At 50.0% G+C, this 23681-nt stretch overlaps 2 protein-coding genes across 2 annotated transcripts in view; one reads left to right on the forward strand and one right to left on the reverse strand.

Annotated features, from left to right (window-relative positions):
- LOC143696053 (uncharacterized) overlaps positions 1–23681 on the forward strand; it is a 1205294-nt gene that overhangs the window by 1081478 nt on the left and 100135 nt on the right. Inside the window, 1 exon segment of the mRNA XM_077191259.1 lies at positions 1023–1536. Within this exon segment, the coding sequence (XP_077047374.1) occupies positions 1023–1536 (514 nt within the window).
- The window catches only part of LOC143696057 (uncharacterized), a 244020-nt gene that overhangs the window by 195971 nt on the left and 24368 nt on the right, over positions 1–23681 (reverse strand). The window lies entirely within an intron of this gene.

A 23681-nucleotide genomic window follows, 5' to 3' on the forward strand; every position in this document is an offset into this window, starting at 1 on the left:
GGTTGGGTTTTTGGGGGGATGTTTGGAGAATGAAGAAGTCCAAGGCTGAGCGGAAAAGGCCCCTCGGGGGGACATCGGGGGGTGGCGGTGGCGGCTGCCGGCAGAGGCAGCCTGGAGGAGCAGAGCCCTGTGTGCCCCAGGAGGCCAAAGTGGGGAGGCCAGAGAGGGGGGAGCGCCGCCATTGGTGGGAGCCTCAAGAGCCTGGAGAGGGGCAGGGGGGACTCCTTGGAGCCGCTGCAGCCCAGAGCAGAGAATGAGGGGAGAAGGGAGCCCGGGAGCCCAAAGAGCCCCGGCATCCCGAAATGGGGAGAGCCAAGAGGGGGGAGCTTTTGGCATTGCTGGCACTGCCAGCAGCCTGGGCAGGGCGGGCACCCAGGAGAAGGGGGACCCCCAATCCAAGTTTGACCCCAGCAGCTGGGACAGGGGGTAACCCCTGAACACCAGAGGGGAGGGATCAGGGATGGGGAACTCCTGGAAGGCTTTTTCATGGCTGAATCTTGGTGTTTGGGAGGGTTTTCTGGAGCCCAGATGGCCGGTGACTTGTAGAGATGGACTTGGGTGGGGGGAACTTCAAACTCCAGGTGCTCATCCCTTGTTTTCTCCAAACCAGGATTTCACATTGCCAACCCCTGTGAGGCTGTGAGGAAGAGGAAGATCCTCTGGGACACTGAGGCAGGTGAGGAGGAAGTCAGTGCCCCTTTCCCCTCTGTGCTGCTCCATCTCCCAGCCCAGCAGGGCCCCCAGCTGCAGCACAGCCCTGGGGGGATCTCGTTGCCCTTGCCTGTGGCACGGAGGCAAATCCCATGCTGTCCTTGTCCTTCCTCGCCCAGAGCAGGAGCTGAGCATGGAGAGCAGGGAGGACAAATGCCTGCGGCAGAACCTGGTGGCAGAGGCCGTTTTGAGCGGCTCCACAGCGCAGGAAGCCAACGGGGAGGAAAAGGCCCGGAGATGCCACACGAGGAGGGGCTGCAAACGCAGATGGCGGGGATGTGAGGGGGAAAGAGCCAGCCTGGGCCGGGAAGGCGGCCGGAGATGGAGCCAGAGCTCAGAGCTCGTGCTCCATGAGCAGCTCCATGATGGGGAGAAGCCCCACACATGCATGGAGTGTGGGAAGAGCTTCAGGTGGAACTCCGAGCTGATCAGGCACCAGAGGACCCACACTGGGGAACGGCCCTACGAGTGTGGGGAGTGTGGGAAGAGCTTCAGCCAGAGCTCCCACCTGATCAGCCACCAGAGGACCCACACTGGGGAGAGGCCCTATGAGTGTGGGGAGTGTGGGAAGAGCTTCAGCTGCAGCTCCAGCCTGATCAGCCACCAGAGGAGCCACACTGGGGAGAGGCCCTATGAGTGCTCCAAGTGTGGGAAGAGGTTTCAGACCAGCTCCAGTCTCCTCCAGCACTATCGTATTCACACAGAGGAGAGGCCCTTCCAATGCCCCGACTGCGGGAAGGGATTCCAGCGTAACTCCCACCTCGTCACCCATCGGCGCATCCACACAGGGGAGAGGCCCTATGAGTGTGATAAATGCAGGAAGAGGTTTCAGACCAGCTCCAAGCTCCTCCGGCACTATTGGATTCACACAGAGGAGAGGCCCTTCCAATGCCCCGACTGCGGGAAGGGATTCAAGTACAACTCCCACCTCGTCAGGCACCGGCGCATCCACACAGGGGAGAGGCCCTACGAGTGTCCCCAGTGTGGGAAGAGCTTCTCCAGGAGCTCTCACTTGACCCGACACCAAGGGAGGCACCGGTAAGGGAAGCCCTGCGAGTGCCCCGAGTGCGGGAAGAGCTTCGTGCGCTGCTGCAGCTCCATCCCCCACTGGAGGAGGCACTTTGGGCACAGCCCTGGTCACTCACATTCCCTGTGATCCATGTTGGGAACACACCTGGCTGCTTCTCCTTTGGTTTGGCCTGAATTTTTTTCTCTTCTCCATCTCTCTGTCCTCCAAAAGTCCATTGGGATGGAACAGTCACCTCAAATCCACTCAAATTCCACTGAAAATAACTGAATTTTAACCCCAAAGGGCTCAATTTCACCTCAGATTGCTTGTTCCTTCCTTAAAAAACTCAATCCCATGCCAAACTCACTCCATTCCACAGCTGTCAAGTTGAGATGGAGTTGGAAGGAGATTGGGAGAAGTGGGATCCCAATTTGGAGCAGTGGGATGGGGATTGTGTGGGGCTGGGTGTGTGGGATGTATTTGATAGCAAATAAAACTTTCAGAGTTACTGATTTCTGTCCCGTTCATTTTCAGTCATTTCTGTTTGCAGAGTGCCACCTTCTCAGCTGATTCAATTCCTATAAAAGTCCCATTTTTTAAATCATCTAACCCAAACAATCCAAAAACCAATATCAAAATAAAACCACCTGCACACAATTAATCTTTTGAAAATAATTTTAATTTTTCAAGAGTACTTAAGGATGTTATTAAAGTTTAATTGTTTGGTTGAAATGTCTGAAAAATTGTAGTGGTGTTTGGTTTTGTGTTTAGTATATTTGTAATATGCATTGTTTAGCTAAGATGTGTTAGATTGCATGGTAGTTTCTTTAGCTATTTTTAATCGAAAGTACATTAGTCATCGAGTTAAAATTTTCAACAGGTATTTCTTGATATATAATTTGTTTATTTATATGCATTGGTAATATTATAGTAATAGTTATTGTTGGTTTGAGTTGAATCATTGTTGGAGTTGAATCATCGTAAAGAAGAGTTGAGATTTTTATATTTTATTTTTATTATAATTTATTTAATTTCAATTATTATTTCTTTGTTTATAATTTTATTGCAATTTGTTGAGGGGATAGGAAGGAAGTTCAAGGGCAGGAACATTTTTTCCTGGCTGGGAACTGGAATTCCAGACCCTGGGAGTGTGTGCAGGACCCCACAGACTGGGATCAAATATGGGCTGGGATCAAAGATGGGCTGGGATCAAATATGAGCTGGGACTGTATGGACTGGGATCCCAGGGACTGGGACCATATGGATCAGGACCACACAGACTGGGATCAAATATGGGCTGGGACTGTTTTTTAAAGTAACTTTGTTCTATAGTTTTTATTTCTGTTGTTAATTAAGGTTGTGAAAAGGCTGCTTGTGTTAAACTGCCTGCTTGGATGGGATAACATCCAATGCACACTGGGTGAGGACACCTGTACAGATCTGCCAACTATCAGCACTCCCTGTCTGAAGGCAGAGTGCACCAAGGCCCAAAACCTGGAGGCGATAAAGAGAATGGACTAAAACCACAGCCAAGGAATCTGCATGCTCTAAAAAGGCAGATCCAGGGCAGAGCCATGCTAAACAGTTCTTGGAAGATGTAAACTGGGTGCATCTTGGCACTCAGCCAGGAGCACCCTGTTACCTTCAGGGATCCCCTGAAATACCTTTCCCCTTACATCAGCCTGGTGCATATTCATAGAGCCTCATGCACAGCAGCTGGGAAGGGTTTAACACTTTACTGGGTATATTAGCGTTCAGAAACACATAATCACCAGAATGATTATATGCAGGTGCTTTTATTGAAGAGCTCTGGGTGTCAGGGGTACCAACCCAAATCTGACTCTGACATGGGTTCGGGATGAACATGTTTTTATATTCTATCCTTATATAACTTTCATGTTAATGACTGAACTTCAATTGTTCTATTGTATACATAGATTTCAGCCAAGCATGGGCTCCTCGTGGCCCCCCTCAAACTTCTAACATAGTTCCTCATGATTCTTCTTATGATTAAACAATAATTATATTTAATTACTAAACAATCATCACATCTAACAATTATATCATTTATCATGTTCTGCTTACGCAGGTGCAATTTCACATGATCTGGCAAGCACAAAGCCTAACATTTTCAGAGTCTATTTTTGACATTTTTCCAGCGCCCCACTATCATTCTCCCCCCTTTGAAAGCATTTTCACTTGACTATAGGTGTAAATGTTTTCACTTGATACAGTCCTTTATTTCTCAATTTATTCTTGACGTTCTTCAAGTCCATGGTTGATGTAAACGTTGTCGTGGATGCTGTCACGAACTGGAGAACCAGAAGATGGTGGGCGTGGATCTCGTGTCAGAGCCTTTATTATCTTCTGGTTCCAGGACGTTTTCTTCTGTATCTCTCCTTTTAAGATGCTGTGAACTAACCAAATTGCTAAGAATACAATTAGTAAGATTATCACACTCTCAATGATAGATTTAATCCATGAACTCACATTCCACCCTAGCCCTTTAAAGATTTTGCCTAGCCAGGTCGTAGTCAAATCCTTTTGCTCTTCTTGTGCTTCATGCTCTCTTTGTTTCAACTGATTGATGTCATATTCTACATCTGCAGTTACATTTGGGATGTGAACGCAGCAATGACCAACCCGTCCCTTTAAAAATCCACATACTCCATGCTCTTTCAGGAGTAACAAATCTAAGGCTAATCGATTTTGTAAAGTCATTTTTGTGGTGGCTTGTAATTGTACATTTAATTCTTTAAATCCTTCCCGGGTGACTCTTGCCAGTCTATCTACCTGACCTGTAAGTTTGTACAGCATCTTCTACTCTGATAGTTTGCTGTAGGACCAAGCAAAGACTCTAGGGCCCACCCAAATTTCACTCCACCAGAGGGTTCTTGCCAAGTGTCATCTGGATTTTCATTGTCTAGAACTTCTCTTCTTGCTCTTATCTGCACAAGTTCATGTTTTCCGTTAAATGGGGACTTTTTCCAAATTGGACATGAGGTTGGGAGGCCTAAAGTAATTTCCTTTACTTTCCTATCTACATGCATCTGTGTTGTCCAGGTGCCATCGCTTGCTGCCCATACAAATTGTCCTGGACCTCGGACTGTACTCCTGGTACATCCTACAACTGCTTTATAATTCACTCTGCCTTGTTTATGTTTGATCCCTCTGCAAGCACAGCCAGTGTTTAGGGCTATTGCCAGGGGTGGCATCTGCTTTATCTCTGCATCATCAGAAGTGCAGTCATAAGTTTTATTACATGCCCACCAACTTACTTTGTCTGCCCTCGTTCTGCTACTGGTGGCAGTGTTTGTTACTGCTGGATCTGTTTCATTCCCGGAGCCTTCCCACTTAATGCACCAAGGGGTGTTTGCCATACATTGGAATCTTTGAAGGATACTCACAGACCACGCACTGTCCCAAGGCTCTGTCTGACCTTTCTGATCCTTGGCCTCACACTTCCATACCAGAGTGGTTTCTGTAACATTTTCTGTAATCTTTTTATAGTGTGGCAAATAGCATTGCCATTGTGTGATGCTTCCTGATTCTCCCATAGGGGTTCCTAGTGTGCCATCACTTAGAATACAGTCTTTCTGGCCCATGGGTCTCATCCATGTTCCTATTTTCTCCCAAGTTTCCTTGATTACTTGCCTCGATTCGGGTACCTGTTTGCATGCAATTGTTTTGTTCTTTTGTATTTCAGGTAGTTTTGCTGTTATGATTCCCCAATTTACTGGATCTCCTGCTGCCCTTTGGTATTGGTATACAGGCAGTTATTCTACAGGTGTTTTGCATTTGGCAAAGTCTTTGACTAATCCAATCATTACCTTCTCAGCCTGAACTTCATTAGAAACCTTTATCCCCTGTGTTTCTGCTTGTACCTCTCTCTTCATTCTAGAATGAAGAGTGTTTAGTTGATCTTTTTGCATTCCACATCCCAAAGACATTAATGACCATAACATTGGCACAATTACTGATAGCATTCTCAAAGTGATTAAACACATCTTATCTGCAGCCTTGTTGGTTCCACAGTTTACACAGTCTGTGATCCAGGATGGATTTTCTTCACTCGGGTGTAGTGAATCCAGGGGTCCACGCTGGCTACTTTGGCTGCTGTAAAGGTGGTCAGCAGTACCTGGTGGGGCCCACTCCACTTTTCTTTCAGCGGTTCTTCGTTCCAGTTCTTGATGTACACCTCGTCTCCTGGATGTATGTTATGAACTGGGTTCTCGAGAGTCAGCGGTCTATTCCACACGAGGATGCTCCGGAGCCGAGCTAAAGTTTTCCCAAGAGACAGAACATAATTATACACTTCCTGCTTTCCTGTGACGTGCACATTAGGGTTAGGCTCAGGAGATTCATATGGTTTCCCATGCAATATCTCATAAGGACTGACTGACATCCCACTCCTAGGCTTTATCCGAATCCTCAACAGTGCAATTGGCAAAGCCTGGGGCCACTGCAATTTGGCTTCTTGGCATATTTTACTGATTTGCCTCTTTAGTGTCTGATTCATCCTCTCTACCTGTCCACTTGACTGGGGTCTCCATGGTGTGTGGAGGTCCCAAGTTATCCCCAGCAATCTACTTACCTCTCTTACTACTGTAGCTATGAAATGGGGCCCCCTATCTGATGATACCCTAGGGGTACCCCGAACTTGGGAATAATCTCCTGTAGTAACCACTTTACTGTTTCCTTTGCTTGGTTGGTGTGACAGGGAAGGGCTTCTGGCCACCCAGAGAATGTGTCAACCCCCACTAACAGGTATTTGTATCCTCGAGTTCTTGGCAAGTCTACAAAATCTACCTGCCAATAGTCTCCTGGCTCTATTCCTATCCGAATTCTTCCTAGCTGTGCCTGCCGCCAGCCACTGGGTTGTTTTTCAAGCAGATATCACATTTTGACATTACTGATTTTGCCATTGTTAACATCTGCACCGAAATTAAACTCTGCTTTAGCAATTTTACCAATGCCTCTGCACCCCAATGACATTCGTTATGTTTAATTTGTAGAACTTCTCTCATTATCAAGGGGGTACCACTATCTGTCCTTGTGCAGTCACATACCATCCTTCTGAATTCTTTTGTGCATTTAGCAAACGTGCCAGTCTCTCATCTTCTACTGAATATTTTGGTTCTGGAGGCAAATTGAATTGGGATACATTAAGCTTTAAAGGTATCAATGCCATTGTTGTTTGCACCTCTCGAGCAACCTGTCGGGCTGCCCAGTCTGCCTTTCGATTTCCCTCACAGATTTTGGAGTTTCCTGATTGCTGTGCTTTACAGTGTATAATTGCCACTTGTTCAGGTTTTTGTACTGCTTTTATCAATTGCAGGACTGCATCCTGATGTTTAATGTGCGTACCTAGAGAAGGACAATAGTCCCCTTTCTTTCCACAGTGCTCTGTGTACATGCACCACTCCAAAAGCACATTTTGAGTCAGTCCAGATATTTACCCTTTTCCCTTCACTTAATTCTAGTGCCCTGGTTAAAGCAACCAGTTCTGCCTTCTGGGCAGATGTATTTGGTGGTAATGCCTTTGCCTCCACTGCTGTACTGACTGTTGTTACCGCATACCCAGCGTATCTGGTTCCGTTTTCCACGAAGCTGCTCCCATCTGTAAACAGCTCCCACTCTGGCTGCTCTAGTGGGACATCTTTCAGGTCTTCTCTTGCTGAGTAGGTGTACTCTATTACCTCCACACAGTCATGCTCTAATGGGCCTTCTTCAGTTGTGGTACCTGGGAACAGAGCTGGATTCAAAAGGTTGGTTGTTTTTAATGTGACATCACCCTGCTCAGTCAGGACTACCTGGAATTTCATCATCCTGCTTGGGGATAGCCAATGCCCCCCTTCTGCTCTAAGACAGTGGTTACCATGTGTGGTACATTGACATCTATGTGCCTTCCCATCGTGAGCTTCCTGGCTTCTTGTATCAGCATCACAGTGGCTGCGACTGCCCGCAGACATGGAGGCCACCCGGCACTTATGCTGTCAAGTTGTTTGGAAAAGTAGCCCAGCGGCCTTTTCCAGCTTCCCAGACCTTGGGTCAGGACTCCTAGTGCTAGGCGCAGCCTTTCATGGACAAACAGCTGAAAATCTTTAGACAGATCAGGTAACCCTAATGCTGGAGCAGTTGTCAGTGCTTCCTTTAATTTTAGGAAGACTTCTTTCTGTGGCTTGCCCCAGGTGAATGCTGCATCTTCTGAGCTTCACACAGGGGTTTCGCAATCAGTCCATAGTCCATGATCCACAGGCGACACCATCCTGCCATCCCGAGGAAGACTCGCAGCTCATGTAGATTCTGGGGCTCTGGAATAGCACAAATGGCTTGGATACGGTTAGTGCCTAGTTTTCATTGCCCTTGTGAAATTTCACATCCCAGGTAAATCACAGTCTGTTGTGCAATTCGTGCCTTTCCTCTGGATACTTTATAACCTCCCATTCCCAGGGAATATAAAATCTCAATGGTTACCTTTATACAGGTTGCTTTTCTTCTGTAGCTATTAGCATATCATCAACATACTGCATCAACAGGTATTGGTCTCTTGGTACTTGCCCACTCTCAGTCCAAATCTCCAGCTCCTTTGCCAGTTGGTTTCCAAATAGGGTCGGCGAGTTCTTATATCGTGTCCAGGTGAGCTGGGTCTTTCTCCCATTCCCTGGGTTTTCCCACTCACAGGCAAACAGTTTCCTACTTTCTTTGTCAAGGGGGATGCAGAAAAAGGCATCTTTTAAATCAATTTCAGTAAACCACTTATATATCTCCTTTACGGATATCAGCAATGTGTAGGGATTTGTTACCACTGAATAAATATCCTTTGTTATTTTATTTATTGCTCTCAAATCCTGCACTAATCTATATTCACCATTTGGCTTCTTTATTGGAAATATTGGTGTATGAAATTCTGATTCACATTCTTCTAGAATTCGGTATTTCAAGAACTTATCAATAATCTTTACTTATTCCTTGCCATGCTTCTGGTGTTATGGAATAGTGTTTGACTTGTAGAGCCCTCACCCCTTCTTTTAACTCTACATGCACTGGTTGTGCCAATTTAGATTTCCCTGGTATATCTGTCTCCCATACAGAGGGAATCACTGCATCTCCTACCTCACTAGGGATAGAGGGAACAGGTTTTTCTTTGATCATTAAAATCTGTCCCGTCTTTGATTCAGGTATTTTCATTATAAGCTCTCCATTTTCAAAGGTTATTACCGCATCAAGTTTCTCTAGCAAATCTCTCCCGAAAAGCGGAATTGGACACTCAGGTGCATGTGGGAATTCGTGTGTTATAACTTTGCTCCCAAAACACAAATCTCGGGGTTGCAAGAATGGCCGCTTTTCCTCTTTCCCTGTAGCGCCGCCTATTGTTGTTTGCTTGTCCCCAATTTGTCCTTGCAAATCATTCAATACCGAGTAAGTAGCTCCTGTATCCTATTAGAAATTTGACCTCTTTATGTCCTAATTGTATATTTATAACAGGTTCCTTAACTTGTTCTACTGGCTCTGTGTCTAGTCAGCTGGTATACTCCCCCAAAACCATCCCCTTGGTAACCTGCTGGCACTGATTGCCCTGGTGAAACTGGTTGTTCAAGTGTGGACATTGTCTCTTCCAATGCCCCTCCCGCTTGCAATACGCACATTGATTTAGGTTTAACCCCTGCCTGACTGGTCTCCTATTTTGACTATTCCTGTTACATCCCCTGAAATTTGGGTTCCCTTTTCCTTGTATTACTGCCAACAGATTCTGCTGCTGCCTTTTACTACCTTCTCTTTCGCGATTGTTATATACCTTCCAGGCTACCTCATGTAGCTTATTCAAATTCCTTCGTTCTTCCCCTTCTAATTTTTCAATTTTCTACGAATATTGTCCTGTGACTGGCCCAAGAATATGAGAGCGAGCTGAACCTTTGCTTGTGCTGTGTCCATTTGGAGATCTGTATATTTTCTTGCTACCTCCTTAAGCCTCTCCAAAAACGCAGTGGGAGATTCCTTCCTGTCGAACTTCGTATAGTTTAGACCAATTTATAGTTTTGGGCACAGCATTCTGAACTCCTATTTGGATCCACTCTTGATATTTCCGTAGTCTCCCCATACCGCAAAATAAATTAGGGTCCCAATTTGGATCCTCAATTGGGAAATTCTCATCTAAATTCCCTGTTACGAATCCATTTCTGATGTTCTCTCTTACCCTTTCTTTGGCTGCCTTAAGTACCATCTCTTTCTCAGTAGAATCCATCAAAGTATCTAATATTAATATATAAGATATATTAATATATTATATATAGATATATATTAGATATATTATTATACTATATATAATTTTATATATATATAATATTAATATACATATTATTGTATGTCATCCCAGTCAGGATTTTGAGGTTTTTATAACCATTTTTAATACTCATGCCATTTTATCAGGATTTTCTCTATGAATTCTGGCTGATTGTTTCCAAATAACTAAATCTGCAGGAGAGAAAGGCACTTTTATAAATACTGGCCCTTCCACTCCTACACTTTGTCGCAAGGCGGCACTTACAGTCCGTTTTTGTCTGCCTATGTCTTTTCTATCCATAACTGGGGCAAGGTTAGACCGACTCCTGGTTCTGTGGGCTACCCCATCATTGATTCTCTCTCTCTCCTTCCTGCCACAGTTAGGTTTTGCTCATCTTCCGAGGAAGAGGGATCAGGTGACGATGGGAGAGGAGAATAAAGAGGGAAGGGTGTACTAGACAAGACCGGTTCAGGACTAGGTGGGGTAGGAGCAGGCAGTGGGATAGGGACAGATGGAACAGGTGGGATAGGGTTAGGTTCTCTTGTTCCTATTGGAGCTACCTGTAAATCAATATCTGTATAATTTTCCCTACTCAGGCTTTCTTTCAACGCCAAGTGTTCTAAACAACGTTCCTCACAAACCCCACACTTATTGCTTGCAGTTGTTTTAACCATCATTAATCCACATTCATCCTGCCATTCTGGCTTTCCCTGTAAATAGAAAAACAAATCAACATACGGAACCTCATCCCATTTTCCTTCTTGTTTACAAAACGACATTAACTGCGAAATAGTGTTCTATTGCAGAGTCCCGTATTTTGGCCATTTTTCACCATACTCCAAGGCATATCCTGGCCACCATGTATTACAATAATCAATCAACTTAGCTTTACGTAATTCTTCCCCAAAATTACCCTGTTTCCAATGTGCTAATAAGCACCCCAAAGGAGAACTTTGCGGGATAGAGGTGTTGCCGCCCAAAATCCCTTTCAGTTTCTCCATTCCAAATATACCACAAATTGCCGAACCCGCAACGCTCTCGCGATTGTCTTATGGAACGGCGCCTGGGCTTGTACCAGCAGGAATTCCTTTAGCCCAACCAAGCGTAGCTTTCGCTGCGTCTCATTGGCAGGCACCCAAACCAAAGTAAAAAGCACTTTACCTTTCTCCCGGGGACGTGGCGAGCGGCAGAAGCGGTCGCGGCCGATCGAGCTCCCTGAGAATCCCTCGGTGCCGGCTGGAGCGCGGTCGAGTCGCGAAACTCGCTCAGCAGCACCCGCAGGGTCCCATCCGGGGTGGCCAAAATGTTAGCGTTCAGAAACACATAATCACATCAGCGATTATATGCGGTGCTTTTTATTCAAGAGCTCTGGGAATCGGGGAGTTTCCACCCAAATCTGATTCCGACCATACATTCGAGGTGAACATGTTTTATCCTCTATCATTACATAACTTTCATGTAATTATTAAACCTATATTGTTCTATTGTATACACAGATTTCAGCTAAACATAGCCCCCTTTAAATTTCCAACAGAGTTTCTCACGATTCTTCTTATGGTTATATAATAATTCTATTTAATTACTAAACAATCACCACATCTAACAATTATATCTTTTATCATACTGCTTATGCAGGTGCAGTGACCTGAGAAAACACAAAGCCCAATATTTTCAAAGACTATTTTTAACATTTTCCAGGGCTCCACTATCACTTTTATTTCTTGTGGGAAAAAACCCTTCATCTCAACCAGGCACTCATGGCCAAAACTGGGTGACTGCCTCTGGAATTCCTTATACCCAAGGATAGCTCCCAGACAAAAGCTGCCAGCACTGACAAGTCTGGCTGGCCTTGGCTTCCTGAGGGCTGGCCCTCATCTGCCTCTGAAACACTGGGGCTGGGTGCTCTCCTTCCTTATGAAAAGAGCTCTTCTTCCTGTCCAGGCACCCACAGCCAAAACTGAGATTCCACCTCCAAAATGCCCAATGTCCAAGGAAAGCCCCTAGACAAAAGGTGCCAGGAGAGACAGGGCTGGCTGGCTTGGCCTGAGGGTGGCCACCTCTCATCTTCTTCCTAAACACTTGGACTTTGTGCTTTACTTTCCTATGGGCAAAAACACCCATCTTGACCATGGCCAAAACTGGGATTCCACCTCCAAAACTCCGTACATCCAAGGATTGCTCCCAGGTGAAAGCTGCCAGGACAGACAGGTCTGGCTGCCCTTGGCCTCCTGGGGGTGCCTCTCCCCTGCTGTCCAAACACTGGGGCTGGGTGCTTTCCTTCCTATGGAAAAGAACCGTCCTTCTTATCCATGCAGAAACGGCCGAAATTGGGGTTCCACCTCCCAAATTCCCGATATCCAAGGGTTGCTTTCAGACAAAAGCTGCCAGGACAGAGAGGTCTGGCTGGCCTTGGCCTCTGATGGCCGCCTTTCATCTGCCCCTGAGACACCACCGGTGTTCTGTGCTTTCCTTCCTATGGAAAAGAACCATCCTTCTCCTCCAGTGTCCATGTCTGAAATTGGGATTCCACCTCTGAAATTCTGAATATCCAAGGGTTGCTCCCAGGCAAAATCTGCCAGTACTGTCAAGGCTGGCTAACCTGGGCCTCTGGTGGCTGCGCCTGCAACAGTGGGGCTGGGTTCTTTCCTTCCCATGGAGATCCCTGGGACACTGTGGGGACCTCATGGAACCAAGGGGATCATTGTGGCACCACTGGAGCCCAGGGAATCAAGGGGATCATTGTGGCACCACTGGAGCCCATGGAACCAAGGGGATCATTGTGGCACCACTGGAGCCCATGGAACCAAGGGGATCATTGTGGCACCACTGGAGCCCATGGAACCAAGGGGCCATGGTGACACAGAGGCGGCTCCATGGACCCAGAGACCATTGTGGCTCTGTGGGGCCTGATGGAACCATGGAGACCATTCCAACCTTCAGGGCCTGGTGTCACCAAGGGGCCATTATGACACCTCAGGGCCCCATGGAAGCAAGGGACCATTGGGACACTGTAGGGCCCCATGGAACCCAGGGAACATGGAACAGCTCTGGCTGGCTTGGCCTCCCAGGGCCCACCTGACAGCTCTGGCTGATCTTGGGGTGTCAAGGGCTGCCTCTCATCACCTCCTGGAGCACTGGGGCTCTCTGCTTTCCTTGCTATGGAAAAGAGCTGTCTGACTTTTCAGATGCCCATTGCCAAAACGGGTACTCTCCCTAAAATAATTTCCTCTATGCAAGGGTATCTCACAAAACAAAACCTGCCAGGTCTAGCTGGCCTTGGCCTGTGGTGGTCACCTCTCATCTGCCCCTGAAACACTGGGGCTCTGTTCCTTCATTCCTATGGAAAAGAACCAGCCTTCTTGTCCAGGGACCATGGCCAAAATTAGAATTTGGCCTCCCAAATTCTGTATATCCAAGGATTGCTCCCAGACAAAAGTAGCCAGGACAGACAGGTTGAGCTGGCCCTGTCCTCTGGTGATTTCTTTAGACTCTGAGCCGAATGTTTTCATTTGGAAACACCTTGGAGAGGGCCCAGAGATGTCCCAAGGAGGGGTTTGGAGGCCTTGGGCCCATGAGCACTGTATAGGGACAAAGGAGCTCTGTGCTCAGTGGGGTGGAGCCTGAGGACAGTGGAGCAGAGCCATGAGAGTGTTTAAAGAGCGATTTCAGGGATGGTGGATCCTTTTGACATAGCGGAAAACAGTCAGAGAGAGAAAGAATTAACGCCAAGGGCAGCTGGGGAGGCCCAGAGTGGCTGCAGGAGAAAGGAATTTCCCTGTCAGGGCAGGGCTGTGGTGCAGCACGTCCCCAGCAGGAGCCTGGAGCAGCCCCAGGCTTTGTGTGGGCAGGCAGGGGCAGGCAGGAGGCAGAGCTGTCAGCAAAGGAAGGGCCCAGCCAGGTGGGGCAGCCGGGGGATGCCCAGAGCCTGCAGGGACAGAGGCCAGGGCAGGGACACCGTGGGACAGCCTGGGCTGCACAGGGCACAGGGATGGGCAGCAGCTGCAAGACAGCCCTGACAGAGCCAACCTGGGCAGCACTTTGGCCATGGCTGCTGGGCCTGGGCCTGAGCCAGGAGGGGACAAGTGACCCTTGCAGGCCTGGGGCCTCATTGCCTCCTTGTCCCTGCTCAGCAGCCTGGCAGGGGCTGCCCCACACTCCTGCCCTTGGCATTGCCCATCCCCACATGCCAGGGCCCATCCCGGGAAGAGCCCTGAGCAAGGAGGGAGGGACAGGATCTGCCTGGCCAGGCCCTGGGGCTCAGGCCTTGGCCCTTTGCATTCCTGAAACAAATCCAGGTTTGCTCAGCACCTGAGACACCTTTGCCTTGTTTGTCCCCAGCTGCCATCAGTGTCTCCAGTGTTCTGCTCTCCCTGGAACCCGGGGACACTTTCTCTGTCCTGTCCCTGACAGGGATCTCTCTAAAGTACAAGAAACTTCAGTCTTTCAATCTCACTGTGAGCTCTTGAGAAGTCTTTGAGCCCACTCTGTGGGACTGGGTGTGATGCAAAGAGCAGCAAAGGCCCAGAGGGTGATTAAAGTCCTTGTGCTGTGTCTGTGCTGCTGAGCTGGGCCGGGCTCCTGGCCCAGAGGCAGCTCCTGGCAAGGGCAGCAGAGCTGCAGAGAGACAGCTCTGGCCAGGAGCAGCTCCTGTGCACAGCCCAGCAGGGCTGGGGCACTGCCAGGGCCCCTCAGGGACACGAGCAGGGCACAGACAGAGCTCACAGGGGCTCAGCACTGGCCGGGGCTGTGGGATGTCCCCGCGGGGGCTGTGTCACAGCAGCACCTCTGGGGCTGTGTCCCAGAGCCACAGAGCAGCTGGGATGGCAGCAAGGGGCTGTGTGACAGCACAGAGTGGGCTGTGTGACAGCACTGAGGGGGTTGTGACATCACAGAGCTAGCTGTGACATCACAGAAGGCGGCTCTGGGACATCACAATGTGGGTTGTGACCCAGAGTCACAGAGCAGCTGTGTGATGCCACAGAGAAGGCTGTCACATCACAGGGGGACTGTGACACCACAAATCTGCTGTGTGACATCACATAGCAGCTGAATGACATCATATGGAGGTTGTGTGACCTAACAGAGTGATTGTGTGACATCACAGGGACAGTGTGACATCACAGGGGCAGTGTGACATCACAGGGACAGTGTGACATCACAGGGGCTGTGTGACATCACAGAGGCTGTGTGACATCACGGGGGCTGTGTGACATCACAGAGATTGTGTGACATCACATGGGGCTGTGTGACATCACAGGGGCTGTGTGACATCCCGGGGGCTGTATGAGGTCCCTGGGGAGGTCACTCTGCCCCGGCCCCCTCACAGCTCCCCCCAGAGCAGTCCAACCCTGCTCGTGCACAGCGGGGTCCCCTGTCCCCCCGGGTCCCCCCGCCCCCGGCCCCGCAGCCTCCCCCAGAGGATGTTCCATGAGATCGACCCCAGAGCCTGACACGGGGACGCGGGGCCGGGGCCCTGGAGGTGGCACAGGGGGACAGGGACCCCACGGCAGCGTCCCCGTGTCCCCAGGGCCAGAGCCTGGGCCAGGGCTCCTTCACCCTGTTATAGATAAATATCATAATATTGGCTTTTTGCAAATATTAAAATGGATTTTATCTGTGTGGTGTTAAAATAACCTTGTTCTAAAGATATAGTTTTTATTTCTGTTGTTAATTGAGCTTAGACATAGTAGTGAAATAGCTGATAGAAGTGTGCTTGTGTTAAACTGCCTGCTTGGATGGGATAACATCCAATGCACCCAGGATGAGGGCACCTGTACAGATCTGCCAACTATCAGCACTCCCCGTCTGAAGGCAGAGTGCACCAAGGCCCAAAACCTGGAGGTGATAAAGAGAAGGAGCCAAAACCACAGCCAAGAAACACACATGCTCTGAAAAGGCAGACCCAAGGAGGGGCCATGTAAAATCATTCCTGGAATAGGTAAAGTAGTTGATGGATATGCATGAGGCTCTATGAATATGCACCAGGCTGATGTAAGGGGAAAGGTATTTCAGGGGGTGCCCGAAGGTAACAGGGTGCTCTTGGCTGAGTGCCAAGATGCACCCGGCCGTAATAACCTTTGCTCCATGGTCCTGGTCTCCCATTGTCCCTTGTTAAACTTTGTGCATTTTCACAGGAGAGTGAACGTGTTTTTCACAAATGGAATCTCAAGGAAACAAGGGTCAGTTGTTAAGCCAAGGCTCTGCTTTGACCAAGTGGGGCCTCATGGGACACAGGTGCCACTGGGACATTGCCAGCTCTTGTGGAACCCAGTGTCCACTGTGACCCAGCAGAACCTCATGGAAACATGGGGGCCACTGTGACGCAATGGAATCCCATGGAAGCAAGTGTCAGTTGTGAACGCAGCAGGGCCTCACAGAACCCAGGGGCAACGGGGACCGTGCTGTGGCTCGTGGGAGCAAGGGGCCATTGTGACCCAGCGGGGCCTCCTGGAACCCAGGAGAACATTGTGGGCCCATGGATCCTCATAGAAGCATGGCCCCATTGTGACAAAGTGCAGCATCACAATGGTCTCCTGGGTTCCATGAGTCCTCGCTGTGTTTAGAATTGACACTTGGTTCCCCAAGATTCCATGGCTCCATCCCTCTGCTCTCCTGTGATTTGAGGCTGTGCTGTGTCACAATGGACACTTGCTTCCTCCAAGGCTGGAGATGTCCCAGTGGCACTGGGCTTCCATGAGGCCACGCTTTGTCACATTGGGGCCTTGCTTCCATGAGATTCCATTGTCCCACAATGCTCTCCTGGGTGCCACAAGGCCTGCCTTTGTCACAGTGGAACCTTGCTTGCACCAGCCCTGGCAATGTCCCAGTGGCACAGGGGTTCCAGGAGACCCTGCCGTGTCACAATGGGCCCTTGGTTCCATCAGGTTCCATTGTGTCCCAGGGCTCTCCTAGGTCCCATGAGGCCTTGGTCTGACACAGTGGTGTCTTGTTCCTACCAGGCCTGACAATGTCCCAGTGGCACCTGTGTCCCATGAGGCCCCACTTGATCAAAGCAGAGCCTTGCTCCCATGAGATTCCACTGTGTCACAATGTTCTGCTTGGTTTCATGAGAACCTGATGTGTTGACAATTGATCCTTGGATCCTAGAGATTCCATTGTATCACGGCTGTGTCCTTGGTTCCATGAGGCCCAGCTTTGTCACAACTGGACCCTGGTTTCATGAGATTCCATTGTATCACAGCGGTGTCCTTGGTTCCATGAGGCCCTGCTGGGTCACAGTGGAGCCTTTGTGCCATTCATTTCCATGGTGCCACAATGGTCTCCAGCATTCCATGAGGCCACGCAGCAAAAGAGTGGACCCTTGAATCCATGAGTTTCCATTCCATCAGGATGATCTCTTGCATTCCATGAGGCCCTGCTGTGTCACTAAGGAGCCTTTGTTCCGTGTATTCCCATTGGGACACCAAGGTCTCCAGTGCTCCTTGAGGCTGAGCCGTGAAACTCTGGGCTCTTGGTTCCATGAGATCCCACCATGGTGTCACCATGGTCTCCTGGCTCCTGTAACAATTCACACTTGGTTCCATGAGATCCCACCACGGTGTCACCATGGTCTCCTGGGTCCTGTAACAATTCACACTTGGTTCCATGAGATCCCACCACGGTGTCACCATGGTCTCCTGGGTCCCATGAGGCCCCTCTCTGTGTCACAGTGTTTGCCTTGGTTTCCTGAGAAGCTGATGTGTTGACAGCTGACCCTTGGTCCCCTGAGATTCCATTGCATCCCAGCGGTGTCCTTGGTTTCATAAAGCCCAGGTTTGTCACAAGGGAGCCCTGGTTTCAGGATATTCCATGGTGCCACAATGGTCTCACCACTCTCTGAGGCTGCACCATGAAACAGTGGACACCTGGTTCCATGAGATTCCGTGGGGTAACAGTCAATTCTTTTGCTTCTTTTCTGCCAAGGTCGGGATGAAATCCCAAGACAGCATTTCTTGTTTGGACTCAGGTGTTCATTAGCTCTTGTCTCTAGAACAGTTTCACAAGCTGTGAGTTCTGCAGCACTTTGCTAACAAGGTAAAAATGGAGCCCCGTCTCTCTCTCTGCAAGGTCTTTTGAGGATAAACTGTCCAATTAAGAAATGACACCTAAATTATTTTTACTTTTAACCCAATAACCAATCAGCCGTGCCCAACATAAGGGACTTTTTTATCCAATTACACAATACCACCCAAACCCGAGGAGGAGGAGGAGGAGGAAGAGGAGGAGGAGGAGGAGAAGGAGAAGGAGGAGGAGAAGGAGAAGGAGAAGAAGAAGAAGAAGAAGAAGAAGAAGAAGAAGAAGAAAAAGAAGAAAAAGAAGAAAAAGAAGAAGAAGAAGGATCAGCATCCGCCCTAAAACCTCCATCTTGCTTTATCTATATTACTATATTCTAAAACCTTAAACTCCAAGTTGTCCACCATTTGATATTACACCCTTCTATTCAAACTCCACACCCATAATCCCAGTTCCATCATTCTATTTTGGAAGCCTTCTCCACAGCCTCAGGCCAAATGCAGTGTTCTCTTGGGGGTCAGTGTCTGTCAGCTCAGAAAGTCCGAAATTCTCAGCAGCCCGGGTTCCAGCAGGTAACAATGTTCTCCTGTGTTCCAGTAGGTTCCATTGGGCCCGGCTCTGTCACCACGGACACCTGGTTCCATGAGATTCCATGGGGTGACAATGTTCTCCAGTGTCACCATGGACACCTGGTTCCATGGGATTCCATTGGGTGACAATGTTCTCCAGTGTCACCATGGACACCTGGTTCCATGGATTCCATGGGGTGACAATGTTCTCCAGTGTCACCATGGACACCTGGTTCCATGGATTCCATGGGGTGACAATGTTCTCCAGTGTCACCATGGACACCTGGTTCCATGGATTCCATGGGGTGACAATGTTCTCCAGTGTCACCATGGACACCTGGTTCCATGGATTCCATGGGGTGACAATGTTCTCCAGTGTTCCATCAGGCCCGGCTCTGTCCCCATGGACACTCGGTTCCATGGGCAGTGTCCGTGTCCCAGTGGCACCTGTGTTCCATGGCACCCCTGTCTGACCAGGGACAGTTTGTTCCAGGACATTCCATGGAGTCCCAGCGGTCACTTGGGTTCCATGCAGGTGCCTGGGCAGCGGGAGCTCAGCCCAAATATCCTGGGGGTCCCTGGGCTGGTGTTTCTCGGGGGGAACCTTTGGATCTTGCAGGGCTCCAAAGCTGAGCCGTGGATGCCCCTTGGGACAGAGTGGAGCATCATGGAAGCCAGGAGAGCCTGATGGAGCCAGGAGACCCTGATGGAAGCCAGGAGACCCTGATGGAGCCAAGGCTGCAGCGGGACCCAGAGGGACCTCACGGGAGCCAGGAGAGCGTTGTGAGGCTGTGGAACAATGTGGCACCGAGGTTTCACTGGGGCTTGGCAGAAGCTCCTGGAGACCAGGAAGCGCTGGGAGCCTCCAGAATCAGCCTCTGCAGGAGGATTTTCTGCTCCCTCCTGGGATGCTGGTGGACAATAAAGCCTGAGGCAGCCTCCCAAGGGTCCGGCTGTGCCACCAGCGGGGGCCACATCTGGGGGGACGCCCGGCCAGCCCTGGCCCTGCTGCTCCTCCTGGCCGGGCCTGGAGCTGCTGGGAGCCCGGGCTGGGGGAATCCTCAGGGCTGTGCAAGGAAAGGTTCAGCACAAGCAGCCCTGGAGCGAGATGTGCAGTGTGAAACACGCCCATCACTTGATTTTGAAATTGTAAAAGTTCAATAGTAATAAAATGGTTATAAAAATAGCAATACAATTAGAGTAATAATAATTTGGACAATTTGAATTAGGACAATATGAGACAATAGAGAGAAAGGGTTATGGAGGTCTGGTACCTTTTTCTGGGCACCACGTGTCCGAAAAAGGACACCTGTTAACAAAGGATTAACCCTTAAAAACAACAGCCTGTTGCATATTCATACACTTCATCCAGGATGCATAAATTCCATTCAAACACAGGATTCTGTCTGGGCAGTGCCACCTTCTTCCTCCGAATCCTAACAGCGCCTTCGAGGTGGGAAGAAGTTCATTTCTTCTGATAAGAGGGCAAGAAATTCTTTTTCTTGGAAAGATTTAGGTGTCCTGTGGCTGCTGTCTCACTGCGAGTCCTTTCTTTAAAACAAGAATCCTACATAGCATTGTTTCTATTTTAACAATTTTTATAACCTAAAACTATATTTTACACAGTACTTAAGAGAATTAATACAGCATTACTTTCTAACAGCAGACATATAATATTCATTTTAATATTTGCGAAAAGCCAATCATAAAATACATGCATTTTTCACATGCAGGCAAAGCCAGCGAGGCAGCAGAGCAAGAGAGAGAGCAGAGCCAGCGACACAACAAACGCACCGAGAGCGAGAGAGCAAGTTTGAACAGAGCTTGCAAAGGGCAAAATCAGCTCAGACCAGCTTAGACTGAAGAACAAGGAGCACCAGGCATGGGCTGATGGTCCAGGTAAAAAGTTCCAACGTGAGGAGGACGACAGAAGCCTTCATCAAAAGAGCACCAGAAGACTGAGGGCCGCCACAGGAGGAACGGACGCAGGCGCTGAAGCCACACACGGCTGTAAAACCGGGACACAGCTTTATGCAAATGTGAGTATGCTAATGAAGTGTTGTAATTGTGACTTTTAAAATGGAGCTGAAGGCCAAAGGAGACCGAGTGGGTTTTTGCCAGAGAGATCCCCCTCGCTCCCAGCGCTGGGTACACAAATCCCTGCTCTGTCTGACTGCAGAGTTTGATTTCCTCGCCCAGTTTGTCCCACTCCCCCTTTCCCTGCCCTCTCCTCCCCTCTCCCAGTCCCATTTATGGGATTTGGGGTCATTTATGGGATTTGGGGTCATTTATGGGATTGGGGTCTTTTGGGGGATTTGGGTTCTTTGTGTGCCTTTGGGGTTATTTGGGGGTTTTTTTTGGTTATTCAGGGTAAATTTGGGATAATTTGGGGTAATTTTTCACATTGTTGGGTTTTTACCATTCAGGGCCAATTCTGTGTGGGTTTGGGATCATTTTATGGGATTGGATGGGATTTTCATGGATTTTAATAGGAATTTAGTAGAATTTTGATAGAATTTAATGGGATTTAATAGGAATTTTAATGGGATTTAATGTGATTTTAATGGGATTTTATGGACTTTTAATGGAATTTGATGGGATTGTAATGGAATTTTATGGGATTTTAATGAGATGTCATGGGATTTTAATGGGATTTAATAGGATTTTATTGGATTTTAATAATGTTTAATGGAAATTGAGTGGAATTTAATGGGATTTTTATGGGATTTTAATGGGATTTGATGGGGGTTTCCCCCAGTCCACAGCTCCCTCCCACCTCAATTTGGGTCCCATCCACCTCTTCCCCCCGCTCTCCCGCCCCATACCCATCGTTCCCCCAGTCCCCAGTCCCCTCCCCCGTGCTTGGTTTTGGGGGTTCCAGGCCCCTCCTGCTCCCTTTGGGGGTCCCGACCCCCCTTTGGTTGAATTTGGGGCCCCCCCCGCCCCCCTTCTCCTCGCGCCCCCCGCTCCCCCCGCGGCCGGGGGGGCTCCCAGCGCCCCCAGTGCCACCAGTGCGGCCCCAGCTGCCCCCGCACGCCCCATCCCCATCGCCGGGGTCACCGCCCCCCGCCCCAAATTCCGCTCCTGGACACTGAGAGCCATCAGCGACAAACGCTCTGATTGGCTGGGAATGGCCCCGCGCAGTCTCTGATTGGCCAGCGCTGGGAGAGGCGCTGGGTTCTGCCCGGCACGCGATGAGTCACAGCCGAGCCGGGCGCTGATTCGCTGGAAATCGCCGGGCGGGGCCAGTGCGCCGAGTTTCTGCCCGGCAACGGGATCGTCATCAGCGCCCCGCGCTCTGATTGGCCACGATCTGTTTCGGGCTGGGGACGGGAGGAACTGGGCACCCCCAGGAGCCCCTCGGGTTTGGGGCTTTCGATCCCCCCTCGGCCCTCGGGGCGGCCCTGGGGCCACCCCAACACCCCCAAAATGGGGAGGGTCCGCGGGGCCCTTTGGAACCCCCAGAAATGGGCGGGGAGCGGCAGGAGCCGCCCCAAAAAGGGATGGAAGGGTCCGGGCCGGGAATGGGGGAGGCTCTGGGGATGGCTCCGGCCCGGATCGGGGCGGGCTGGGATTGAGGGAGGCTCCGTTCAGCGGCCGGGGAGGGGCTGGGCCTGGGGAGGGCTCCGGGATTGTGGGGATGGGGCCATTCCGGGACTGCGGCGGGGCCTCTCCCTGGGGTTGGGGTCCGGCATTGGCTCAGGGACCCTCCCCGTTCCTGTTCCGCTGCCCGATCCCGTTCCCGATCCCGATCCCGCCGCTGGCTCCAGGGAATGTCCCTGATCTCAACCCCGACCCCAAACCCGAGGTGAGGTCAAACATTGGGGTCAAACACCCCAAATCCTGGGGTCAACTCCCCCGGACCCCAAATCCTGGGGGTTCAAACACTGGGGGGGGCCAAACACCCCCAGACCCAAACTCTGCGATCTCAACCTCCCCCCGCCCCGCAGCCCGAACCCCAAATTTTAGGCCTTAAACCCCCCAAATCCCAGATCCTGGGGTGTCAAACACTCTCCAATTTGCAAATGTTGGGGGTAAATCCCCCTGACCCCAAATCCTGGGGTTTGAAACATTTGGGGTGTCCAACACCCCCCGTTCCCAAAGTCCGGGGCCAAACACCCCCAAATCCCAAATCCTGAGGTGTCAAACACCCCCAACCCCCAAAGTTTGGGGTCTAAACCCCCAATCCCAAACTTTGGAGTCAGATCCCCCCGATCCCAAAACCTGGGGTGTCAAATCCCCCTGATCCCCCCAGCTTTGGGGTTAAATCCCCCCAAATCCTGGGATCAATCCCCCCATTTCCCGAACTTTGGGGCCAAAACCCCCTGACCCCAAATCCTGGGGTTTGAAACATCTGAGGTGTCCAAACCTCCTCATCCCCATAGTTTGGGTGTCAAACCCCTTGATCCCCAAATCCTGGGGAAAAAAAACCTCTTAAATGCCAAATCCTGGGAACAAAAACCCCCAAATCCCAAATCCAGGGGTGTCAAACATCCTCAATTCCCAAAGTTTGGGGTCAAAAATCCCCAAACCCTGAGGTGTCAAAATCCCCTAAACCCCAAATTCTAGGATCAATCCCACCCAACCCCCAAATTTTTGGATCAAACCCCCCAATTCCCAAAGTTTGGGGTCAAACACCCCCAAACCCCGAATTTTAGAATCACCACCCCCCCCCCCCCCCCGCCCCCAGTCCCAAAATTTGGGGTTATTTGGGGTTTATTTGGGGCAGCTCCAGGTGCAATGTCTGCAGAGAGACCCTGGGTACAATGCTGGGAAAAACCCCAATAACCCCTCTGGAGCCCCAAAATCCCTGGGGGCTGGGAAAGGGGATTTGGGGTGAAAGAAGAAGGATTTGGAATGCACAAAGAAGGATTTGGGATGGAGAGAGGGGATTTGGGTGGGAAACTGGGTCCCTTTTTGGCGCAGGAGATCTTCCTGGCGCTGCTCTGGGTGATGCTGAAGCCCTGCAGGGCCTCGCGGGCGGCGCCCGCCTGCACCTCGGGCTCCAAGTGCACCCAGGCGATGTCGCGGGGCCCGGGCACCAGGGCAGCTCCTGAACCCCGGGAACCTGGGCTGGGAACGGGGCCAGGAGAGC

The sequence above is a fragment of the Agelaius phoeniceus genome, chromosome 28 (assembly GCF_051311805.1).
Source record: "Agelaius phoeniceus isolate bAgePho1 chromosome 28, bAgePho1.hap1, whole genome shotgun sequence".
In the NCBI taxonomy this organism is placed as follows: Eukaryota; Metazoa; Chordata; class Aves; order Passeriformes; family Icteridae; genus Agelaius; species Agelaius phoeniceus.